Raw genomic sequence first — 12,340 nt, forward strand, 5'->3', positions numbered from 1 at the left:
CAAAAATTTTAACTACTTGTGCTGTATTCTGACATCCTCTTGTGCTGTACTTTTAACTTTTTAACAAACCAAACAAAAAAACAAACGAAGTTGTGCTGTAACCTCAAAATTTTGAGTATCAAAAATACTTTGAATTTTTTTAAGATTTGTTTTAAAAAAATATATAAAAAAAGAAATTTATCGAGAGATCTTGTCAAGATTTGGAGGCCATATGTTAACACGGGAAGAGTCAGAGCGGGCCCTCGCTTTCTCTCTAGGGTTTCTCTCTCTATCATCTCCTCTCAGTTTATTAAGCTCGATCACAACCGCCGAAGACCAATTCATCCATCATTCAATCGGAATCTAGGGCGATTACACTGAGGTATGAGTCGATTTCAGCTTCGATTTTGTTTTCTTGCGTTGTTTCTATTTGATCTGATTCTCTGGGGTTCTAGATCAATCTTTTTTTATTCCATGCATTTTCCTTGTTTTTTTTTTTTGTTGAATTTTTCTTATTTTGATCTTTTTGATGTGAAATTGGGGATTGATTCTTGCGGTTCTTGGTTTTGGATTGTTCTGCACGTTTGGAATGTCTTGGTTCTTTATAAAGGTGCCGTCTTTAGTTGTTCTTCGAGTGGAGTTTGGTCATTCTCCGAATAAAGGCGTTACCTTTATGGATTGAGATAATTGAATGATTGTTTTTTCTTGTGTGGTTATAGATTGTTGAAGCATCGTTTTTTTTTATTTGATGTCAAAGGTTCTGCTTGATTTGTTCTTGTTACGATCAATTGCGCATCTCTTGTTGCTGGCTTATAGGCATCTTTTTGGGTCTTCAATGCTCTGTTTTGCTTGAATTTCAGGTTTAGGTTTTGAGGATGGATGAGCCTATGAAGCTGGAGAACCATGCTTCATCCGCTGCTGCGTTTGTGGAAGGTGGCGTGCAAGATGCCTGCGATGATTCATGTAGCATATGTCTTGAGGCTTTCTGTGATAGTGATCCATCAACTGTATGTGATCAGATGGAATGTTTTTGCTGGATATTTGTGGTCGAGCTGTGGTTGTTTTAATTCTTGCATTAATTTTGGTTATATTTGGTCAGGTGACTACTTGCAAGCATGAGTTTCATCTTCAATGCATTCTTGAATGGTATATACAATTTATTCCTTAAATTAATGATGGTTTTTCTGTTTGTCTTATTGTGATTAGGCTGTGCTGGCATGCCTATTAATAGATCATCCATGTAAGGGCGTAAAATGGATTTTGTCTTCCATGTGTTTTCAACTAACGGCCATTTTTGTTTCTGTAGTTTTAGTTTCGTGATCCTTTGTTTACTCAAGAGATTAAATTTGTTTACAACTGTAATTTTCCTTTCCAACTTAGATGACTAAGTTTTTGTGGGAAGTAGAAGCATCCTTTTATTTTTTTGTGTTTGTCTGATCAAGCATTGGAACACCAGTAATGAATTTTTTCTTACTCTGAAAAGCTTCATTGTTCATTTGTTTCCATACAAGAGGTTTCTCTATTTTCCTCTTTTGCAGTTGAAGGATTCATTTTAATTGTGTTTTATAATTAAGCTCCTAGAAACAGGCCCTAGAACACATGTTTTAGTCATGCCTTTTTCTAAGATGTTTGGATCATGTGCTAATGATTTGAGTGGCAGGTGCCAAAGAAGTTCCCAGTGCCCTATGTGCTGGCAGCCCATCAGCTTGAAGGATCCTTCCAGGTTTGTTTGACTTGCCCTAAAACTGGGGCTTTTCCTTGGTGGAATTTTTTCATTCACTGAGTTTCTGGTTTGACATGGCAGCCAAGAGCTACTTGAGGCAGTTGAAAGCGAGCGAAATATTAGGTCTAATCAAACACGAACAGCCACCATTTTTCATCACCCTGCTTTTGGGGAATTTGATCTTCAACATGTAAGTAATTCTGTTGTTCTCTGTGTTCTGGCTTAATGCTTTTGGAGATTAATCTTATATCCTCTCATTAAAATATTGTCTTCCAATTTGGAACATCTGACTGCAGTTGCCTGTTGGTGCTAATGATTCTGAACTTGAAGAACGCATAATCCAGCACCTTGCTGCTGCTGCTGCAATGGGACGGGCACATCATATTGGTAGAAGAGTAGTGCAGCGTGGTAGATCTGGTGCTCAGGGCCACCCACAATTTCTACTTTTTTCGACAAATCCAAGTGCACCTTCTAGTGGGTCTGTTTCTGCATCTTCCTCCCAGAGAGGAGAAGATGAACCTACTCCTGCTATTTTTTTCGCAAGTCCTTCAGCTCATACTTCTGATGAAGAACCTCCCCTTCGAGCCACAAATGTGACTCCAGCTCAATCTGATCAGGTCAATATCTTGCCATCTGGGACTACTGTGGGCTCATTCACCGGATCTGGCCTTTCTAGTAACATGTACTTCCTTTGATGGCCTATTTCTCTGCATCATTCAACCCAATTCTCGGTTTCATGTTGTTTCTGACATTATTGAAGGAATAGCAGGAATTCTCCAGGTCAATCCTCTCCTGTTAATCATGATAGAGCTGGGCCATCAGAGGTCCAATCTGTTCTGGAATCTTTGAAGTCTCGCCTAAATACTGTCTCAATGAGGTAGGCCTCCACTTCAATGAATCCAGAGGATCAGATTATATCCAAGTAATTTGAAACTTCTGAACTAGCTTCCCTTGTTATGGTTATCATTAGGTACAAAGAATCTGTTACCAAAAGCACAAGAGGATGGAAAGAGAGGCTCTTTTCCCGTAACTCTTCTGTGGCAGATCTTGGTTCTGAAGTCAGGAGGGAGGTTAATGCTGGAATTGCCACTGTCTCACGTTTGATAGAGCGTTTGGATACAAGAGATGGTCGAAGAGCAACAGCAGTACCTGCTTCTCCAGATGACCCAGGAAGATTATCGTCTTCAGAACCAAGTATTGAGAGGGTTGCAGAGAATGAAACTAACACCATTGCTACTGGAAGTAACTCATCTACTTCTTGTGCTACAAGCTCAGGTTCAAATTGATCTGTAGCTTGTCTTGAAATTAATTTCTGTGACTGAAGTTCTGCATTCAAGGTATGTTCAGTTTGCAAGTGATTGGATTGTTCTTATTACTTAATTGTTTTTTGTCTGCGTCATTGTGCTATAATTTCCATGAAGACTTTCCCAGAGCAAAACTATTCACATAATTTAGTTGGTGGCTAGAGTTACAGAATCAGTATTTTCTTAGTCAAGCACTATGAAATTGAGGAATAAATACTTTATCCTGTTTGTTGAGCCATTTCCCAAAATTTTGGTGTGAGGAGAGTTAGGACATTCTTAAAATCATCTTTTGTCTAGTATGAAACTTTAAATTATAGATCAAATCTCAAAGGCTTATGCTATTCTCTAGGAAATAGTGGTAAGAGTGTATTTAAGCAGAGATGTCTCATGGGTTCTGATGATTTACTTGGTGAGCTGGTTCATTGAAATGCAACAGTCCCATTGTTAGTCCCTATTGAGCAAACATGGATTCTTTAATAGGGATGTGCGGTGTCGTTTGATTGCTTTTTTTTATCTTTGTTTTTTGTTGAGGAATGTGTGGTGTGTAATTGATCATTATAATAGAATTTTTGCCTTAGATATTCCGTTCATGTAGTTGGTTGCATCTTCCAATGGTAATATCTTATACATTCACCTTGTCAAATAAGAAAGAATCAAGTAATTTTTTTTTTATTGAATGCTCAATTAGAGTTCATTTGTATTTGGTTAAGCGTCAAGGAGTTGCATATGCATGATTGAAAACATTTTAGCACAGGACTATGGGTTTGAATTATGTTTCCTTTTGAGCCTCAGGTCAGATAGGTAGTTTAGTTTGTGGTATGAAAATGTTATCGAGAATCAGATGCCTAGGAGTAGGGATGAGTGCTATACTTTGCCTCAATTTTCATTTTTGTTCTTTACTTTTAAAATATTCAAGATAGTCCCCATGCTTTGTCTTTTTATTCATTTTGGTCTTTATACTTTAAAATATTTAATTTGGTGGCTGCGTTTATACTTCCTGAAACAAAACTTATAATTATTTTATCCACTTCCCCAATTTGACATAGTTTTTTAGTTTTTAAAACAACTTATAAGATGCTAATGTGGAAACATATATAAGTTTGGTAGCCTATATTACTAGCCATTTTCGTCAAATTTCACATTTATTGGGGATAGAGAGCATAAAATAATAGTATGTTTGGATTGATGTCAAATAACCACTGTAGTGAACATTTTGAAAGTACAGGGAGCAAAATGAACTAGAAGGCAAGATATGTGTAATATTATAAAAGTAAAAGGACATAATTGATCATCGAGGCAAAGTACAGAGACCAAAATTGCACTTAAGAGTTAAGCCTATGTTTTTTTTTTTTGGCATGGAAATATATCAAATCAAAACATGGAATTGTAATGGAGAAGAGAAAGCTTTAATAACCAAAGTGGTGTGGTAATGGTTGGAAATAGTTGAGATAAAATGATTTAAGGGTTTGAAATTTGAATTAAAGTGGTAGGAAATACTCTTCTCCTAGGTTTACCCTAGTCATTTTGAGTTTTAGCTTGATTAATATTAATTTAAAACAAATTTTTTTATTCTTGGTTGTATGAAGCTAACTGACAAGAAATATGAATTGACATTAATATTTCTTTTAATACTGAATTATTGATTAGATTAAGTTAATCAAATAAATTTGGTTGGATAACTTTGCATAGATTTGGCTTTCCCTGCTTATTCTCCAACTGAACATGGCCCTGAGGAATAAACAAAATTGTGAATAATACAGTAAGCAATGCCAAAAGTAAAATGAAACATTCGACAGCATGCATCTGTTACAAATGACAACACAAAACTGATGGTTAGAGAACCAAACTGATTATCATATTGTCATGGGTCAGGGTAACCTAGGATATGCAATGCTCGTTTTATCCCATAGATGATGATAGGATAAAAGACTAACCAACATGTTGTCTTCTTGCTAGTGTTACTGGGGCATGGATATGTGAGTTATGTATCATAGTCTTTGAAAGTCTGATACACAAATTTAGCAAATTCAATATGTGGATATGGTTGTCCTTGTACAAAGACACAGGTATTTTTGTTTATGCATATAAACATTGTCTTTGCTTAGATGAAAAAGAATATGACAATTATTATCACCTAGAAGAAAGTCCGACTATTGCAAGAGAATACAATGCAAATGTTTCAGTTAGTTAAATGCTAAATTACTTAAATAAGATATGTAAATAAGTACAATGAATATTCTGAAATATAGGATCACATGATGATTTATAAACTTGGGAAAATATTTAGGAAAACTAAGGCTCAAAGATTTAGAAAATCATGAAAATACAAAGAAGATTAAAATATGCCAAAAAGATTTGGAAAACCAAGTTGTGGACAAATCTAGTTGGAGATGGTGAACAACGGAAAACTATATTCTGCATGGATCTGAAAAGGTAATTTTTAAAGAAACCCACAAGTCATTGCTAGGTTTCTTTAAAGTTTAACTATCCAGTAACATAACAAGTAATTTTGGGTTTTAAAATGGTAACAAATTTAAGTCTCATTGACATGCAAGGGAAAAAAAATTCAGGAACCATCTTGGAAGACAATTGCGCTATTAGCGGTTATATCATTTGCGCTTTATGATTTATTGACAAGGAAACTAATCAAGATCACTTGTTTTGTGGCTTTGTTTTATAAGTCCGCTGCAAATATTGCGAATAATAAACATGATTGTTTCTCTCAAGTTATACCTAATATTCCCGCTGCTTTGAATTAACAAGAATACAGTTGATGATTTTGCTGATGGCGATTGCATCTTAATTGGTTGGCTCCTTTGTCATCAAGGACCACTCCTTTGATCTGTTCCCACTATTCCTTTTTTTTTTTGTGATGGTTTTTGCTTGTTCTTGTCATTGAAGTTCATGATTTATCTTTATATGTCTGAACTGCAGTTCTGCAGACATAAGCAAGCACATGTATTTGCTCACTTTATCTGTTTATTTTACTTATTCTCAACGAGCCTATTGCAAAAACTGTCTGCATTCGACTTCTAGGTCCAGCACTTTCTAACTAGGGTTGCCTCCCAAAGACTGATCAAGGTTGAAACAATTTGACTTTGGCATCAGTCTTCCATGCAGTACAGTCTAGTCTTCTGAAATCTGAATATAAGATTCTCTTCTAAAAAGTGCTGTGTTCTGGCATGGCCAAAGTAGATCAATGTTCCCTATGTGTAGATTATTTACTGGAGTGTTATAATTCCTCCGCAAGTTTTGCATGGAATGGCAATGGAATAACATTAACCTGCCTGTGTCAGAACCCTAATAGATGTGTAGATTAACCTGGACGTAATCTGAAAAGGAAGTGTTGCGAATTTTCTTAACTTGGAGTTGTCCTCTGTGTACCTTTTCATATTAACCTGGATGTAATATGAAAAGGAAGCGTTGCAAATTTTCTTAACTTGGAGTTGCGGTCCGTGTATTTTTTTTATATGTTTGTATCATATTATCCATCAGGTAGTGTGTGATTGGCAATGGATGAAATTGACAGAGTTTTTCTTCTCCTCAACTCGAAGAGGTGGATTCATGCCTATATTATTATGAAAGAAGTCACCTTTTTATGTTCTAGTTTTATATATTTTCCTTCATCTTACCTCTTGAGTTGCTTTGCTTTTTCTTAGTGCTTATAAATTACAAATATGAAACAGATACTGGCCTTTATGGTTATCAATCAGGCATTCCTGGTGCCTCAGGTGGTAGAATGGGAATCTTATCTGGATTTGTCGCGAGGCTATCTTTTGGATATTGCGTCGAGTAACATTGATTTCGGGTTTTGTGATGTCTGATTCTGAGAACAAAAGCTGTGGAAAGAACATCATCTTTACATTTGCTTTGGACTATATATATGTGTGTGTAAATATATATATATATATATATATATATATATAAATTCAACTATGTAACATTGTTGATAAAATGTTTACTAGCGTGAATAAATATTCATGATTTGGTCCATTTTAATGTTAGTTTTTTGCAGGAGTACACATGGTAAGTTTGTTGACAGGGTCTCCCATTGTGAGCTATTTTTGACCTATATTGCTCTGCCACCTACATTAGCACATCAATGAGCTCGTTTGTGTTAATTTGTGGATTACAAAGTTTGTCCGAAAAATTTATTATTTATAATTGTGGATGATACATCCTTATATTGTAAGCCCGTGTGGGAGTTGTGCAGAGCTGGTTTTTGTGATTTTGCTGCCAATAGTTAGGATGTTAAGGTAGGACTTAGACGGTCCAAACTGGTTTTTTTTTTTTTCCTTTACAGTTTAAACAGAGATTTTTGAGGTTTTAAACTGCATTATTTTATGTCAGGATGAGGTATGCAAATCGCTTTATCAAAATGAAATCATTTTGTTGGTATGTGTTTGTTATAGAGCCAGGTTTTCTGGGAATGTGTGGTGTTCAATGCATTATTGTGGTGTGAGAATGAGAGTGTAGAATATTCCTCAATATTGAGGTTATACATAAATAGACAAATGTTGGTTACACCTACTTGGAAAGTAAATCTCATATATTTATTTAGCATAGTTAGCTCTTTGGTCAATGTGGGTTTGACAAATCTTAGGACACATCGGTACTTTCCTAACAAACTTATGAGAAGCTATGGACATGACAAACAAATCATCAATGCCAAGAATAATGCTCGAAGTTTATGGAGATGTAGAGTCAAAGGTAGATGCCCTTATTTTGTGTATGAATAAGATGTTGAGTAAATTTTTCAGGAGGCTACCAAACTTTGCTTTTTATTCAATTTGGTATCCAAACTTTAATTTGAATCAAAAAGGTTACCTAGCTTTAATTCTCTTTCACCGGCAGGTCATCCTAACAAAACCCTAACAAATTAGATTGTTCGATGCTGATGTGGCGGCTGAGCTTACACAGTCAGCTAGTTTAATCCTCATCAGCGTTCCACATTATCATCATCAACATTACACAAAAAAGAATTCTACATCAACGACTGAGATCCTCTTATGTGAAACCCTAAATCTTAATGATCGGACGGTTGAGCTTCATCGTTGCTAGATCCAACCAAAGCCACTCCGCCTCATCTTCAACTTCTTTGACCTCACCGTCGGCTTCGGCCTAGGCAGCTTCCTCGCCGCGCTTCTCTTCACGTCCTGCCCCGATGGCTCCCCTCCGATCTCCACAAGCAAAGGTATGGGCATCATGAACTCCATCAATGATATCTTCGAGAAGCTCACACAGGAGGCATCTCGCTTGGCTCGCGACAAAGACCTCCGTTCATCTTGTTCGGAGAGCTCGCCAAGAATACCATGTCTGATGGCACCAAGGCTATCACCAAGTTTACCAGTTCTTAGATCTAGGGTTTCTTTATTGATTTCATGTTCTTGATTCTCTAATATGTAATTTATAGAGTTTGCTAGGTTTTTTTCCGATAGTTTGTAGGGATGGATTGTTGAATGAATGAATGAAAAGTTGAAATTCTAAACCTATAAATTGTGATGTTTGGCATTATTTTCTTTTTATTTGATTGAATTTATTCTCTGAACTTTGGGAATTTTTTTTTTCTGTTTGCAAAGTAATTTCAACATTCTTGTTCTTGATTTTCAAGATCATTCGTTGATGATTTTTACCAGTCTGAACATCTAGTTTTCATTGTTATGCTTGCAATTGATTTTCAAGATCATTGTTTGATGAGCGCTTGACGCTGACCTACGCCGGAAGAGAGACGACCGTCAATTCCACCGGCCGATTACGCAATGGAGTAGACGGAGCATGGTGAAGTTCTTGACCGTCCGATCTCTCCGGATCTGTAGATTATGTGGAATGTTAATCATGATGATGTGGAACGCTGATGAGGATTAAAATAGCTGAATGAGCAGTCACATCAGCATCGAACGATCAGATTTGTTAGGGTGACCTGCCGGTGAAAGAGAATTAAAGCTAGGTAACCTTTTTGATTCAAATTAAAATTCGGATACTGAATTGAATAAAAAGCAAAGTTTGGTAGCCTCCTGAAAAATTTACTCATAAGATGTCATGCTGTGCAATTAGAAGGGTTGATCCAACCATAGAACTTATCATTAATAACAGAGGAAATATTCTTTTACTTGGTAAGCTGAACCTTACTAATGTGGTTTTTAATAGGAAAAAGAGCAAAGGGCTTAGTACTACTTCCAAGAGCATGAGCTACCTTTTGGGTGATCAAATTTCCATCAGAAGTCACTCACAATAACAAAAGCATTTTGCCACTTAAATACGACAGAACTAGATCATGTTGATTAGCATAGACACTGCATTTTGTAAGGGTAGACATGACACAGTAATTTTTGTAAAGATTAGATTATTATAAATAAGTATATTTAATAATTGATTAAAAAATATTAATGTTAGCAAATATTTATTTTTATTAAGTAAAGTTTTAAACTTAAAATATTTCAATTTAATGAACCCTAGTTAAGTCAAATTTCGCTCAGTTAAATAAAAATTTTTCTTTCACTTTTTTTGGGTGTGCGTGTGATGAATTTTCATTGCCCCATGTAATGCCTGACCAAGTTATTAAGTCTCTAGGGGGTTGATAAGCTACTGTAACTGTCTAACTAAGTGGGGCGTTGTTTGTCATCTATTGTCATATATATATATATATATATATATTCGGTCAACTCCACGCTTTTGTCAATAGAAATAGTAAACCATGCTCAAATTAGAATAGTAAATAGAGAATAAAGGGGTGAATAAGCTAGAATTAAAATAAAAAGAAATAAATAAATGTTATTCCCATCTGTTTATTGGGCAAATAAGAGGAATAAGAGTGGAATAATTTACCTTTTAGGCCTTTAAGAGGAATAAATTAATATTTAACTTCCAAGCCTGTAGGAGAAGAATAAATTTATATAACTTCGAGGTCTATTATTTCTTTTGGTTGGGGGATTATGGAGGGGTAGAAAGGGATGAGGGGAAGTAATGGTTATTCAAAAATCTTTCACATCCCACCTCTCCAAATTGGATGTAACTACTCGACAAAAATTTTAAACTTTAAGGGTCTGTTTGATATGCAAAAAAAAAATGAGGGACATGACAACATAAACTCTCGTCTCTTATTTGATTTGCAAATGTGTTTAGGGTACATCACAACAACGTGTTTGAGTACAACACAAGTTGGAAAAAAAAAATTGTCCCACCAAAACCACAATACCAGTTTCAAGTTATGGGACAGCACAACAAAAGTCAGTTTTGCCCCATTTCAAATCCAAAAATTACAACAATTAACTAAAAACGCATCCCAATAAAAAATTTACAATTGTCAATCAACGCTCTGCCAGAGCTCATCCACCGCCGTGAACCTCCTTCCCCGGCCTTGTCCTCCACCTCGGCACTCTACTCTTCAAATCTCTCTCCTCTTATCTTGCTTTTATCCTCTTTACTTTCTATTCTTTTTGAGAATTCTAGGGTTTTCGGGCACCCTTCAAGATCTACTGGTCTTCTTCTATGCAAATTTCTTAGATTTATTTATTAAGTAAAAAAAGATTATTATGTTAAGATTGCATGCTCCTTATCTTTAATTATAATAAACATATTTAATCTCGTGAATTATAATTAAAAATATCAAGATAATTAGTTTTTTTTAATAAGATAAGAAATGTTAACAAAATTTATAATGTATTTTTCATAAATAATTACTAGGTAATATATTTAAAATTTTAATATATATTTGTGCCAAGTAATTTTAAAATATTTCTTTTTTTGCTAATTTTCTTATTCCAAAACAGCATAGGAATATATTATAGTAAATTTATATTTAATTGCCTTATATTAATTTGTATTGTCCTTTGAATGTTAAACATGGCACAAGACAAACACTTGTGTTGTACTACAAGCACTTCTGATGTTGTACTTTTGTGTTGTACCCTTAGGGGTCCGTTTGATTCGCACAAGGGTATAACATAAGAGTACAACACATCACAAGGGTTGTATAGCACAGCTGCTTGTCCTGCACTCTATTTGATATTCAAAGGACAATACAAATTTTTTTGTGCTGTTCTTCGTTTGATTGGGTCAAGTATAGGACAAATAAATATAAAATTACTATAATACCCTTTATATATCACTATGTTGGTAAAATATAATATTTAAATTACTTACCACAAATATACTTTTTAAATTTTCAAAATGTATTAAACCAAAATATATTTTAAATCACATGTTTTAACATAATTCAATCTAATTTGATTTTCATGCGACTCAATTACAAAATTTTAATTATAATATTTGCCATTTAAGGAATATATATATATATATATATATATATATATATATATATATATATATATATATATATATATATATATATATATATATATCCCCACATGCTTCATATTTTAACTAATTTTATCTAATTCTTTACTGTGTTGGATCATAATTACAAAACTTAGGTTAAAATAAATAAATAAATAAATAAAGCCAAATACTAAATTTGGCGTATGATATGCATAACTAAACATAAGATAATATTAAAAAATTGTGAAATTATTGTAATACCATTTATAGAGTAATATGTTGTTTTTTAATAAAAAATTTGTAAAAGATAATATTTTAAAATTATTTAGCACAAATATATTTTTTATTTTCAAAATACATTAATTACTAATTATTTACAAGAATATATTTAAAAATTTGTTAATTTTTCCATTATTAGTGCCATTTATAACATTTTCCATACCGTTCACATTTATAAATCTTTCTGCTAAACTCAATATAATATGTTTCATAACATTCACAATTATAACATTTTCTAGTGCCATTCACATTTACTCAATATATTTTTAAGCTTTCACAAGCATTAACTAAATAAAACTTAGCCCAAATCCAATGAATAAAAAATTCATGAAATAACATGATATATATCAATAATCTCAAATATAACATTAGTTTCTCACCAACTACAACAAAATAGTAAATAATCCATCTTATGCGCTTTGTCATCAACAACATCAAAATACAATGAGAGGATAGCATGCATCAAAAGTTATATTATCTTGCAAAAAGATACAACCATGGGTATAAAAAAACATCATCTTCACAAAACTGTGCACAACCTCTCCCAACACCTAACATATCATCCAAAGTTTATGGCATTCCCATGATTTTCCTCACAAAAGTAAGCCTTTGGACACCATTTAACTCCCAGAAGTATTTCTCATACTTGGGCTTATGAGAAAACTTGATCATTAAATCAACCTCCTCATCTTCACTCAAGCCAAGCTTCTTTACTTCTTCACCTAAGTTTCTTGCGATAGGAGGGTTTGGCATTTTTGTGACAATAAGTGCTATATCA

At 34.0% G+C, this 12,340-nt stretch overlaps 1 protein-coding gene across 6 annotated transcripts; it reads left to right on the top strand.

Annotated features, from left to right (window-relative positions):
* The first annotated feature begins 209 nt into the window (after positions 1 to 209).
* On the top strand, positions 210 to 6,999 carry LOC120283808 (E3 ubiquitin-protein ligase RHF2A-like). Of its 6 annotated transcripts, none has more exons than XM_039290547.1 (9): positions 210 to 361; positions 840 to 986; positions 1,079 to 1,125; positions 1,640 to 1,702; positions 1,784 to 1,892; positions 1,999 to 2,384; positions 2,463 to 2,579; positions 2,673 to 3,039; positions 6,693 to 6,999. In XM_039290547.1, exons 2-8 carry the CDS (start codon positions 855 to 857, stop codon positions 2,986 to 2,988), a joined length of 1,170 nt encoding a protein of 389 aa, XP_039146481.1. In that variant the 5' UTR covers positions 210 to 361; positions 840 to 854; the 3' UTR covers positions 2,989 to 3,039; positions 6,693 to 6,999. The 6 variants fall into 6 exon arrangements, with proteins under 6 accessions (XP_039146481.1, XP_039146482.1, XP_039146483.1 ...); XM_039290548.1 differs by having other exon boundaries at positions 2,469 to 2,579; XM_039290549.1 differs by having other exon boundaries at positions 2,472 to 2,579.
* The last annotated feature ends 5,341 nt before the right edge of the window (positions 7,000 to 12,340 follow it).

Source organism: Dioscorea cayenensis, chromosome 19 (assembly GCF_009730915.1).
Source record: "Dioscorea cayenensis subsp. rotundata cultivar TDr96_F1 chromosome 19, TDr96_F1_v2_PseudoChromosome.rev07_lg8_w22 25.fasta, whole genome shotgun sequence".
Lineage (NCBI taxonomy): Eukaryota > Viridiplantae > Streptophyta > Magnoliopsida > Dioscoreales > Dioscoreaceae > Dioscorea > Dioscorea cayenensis.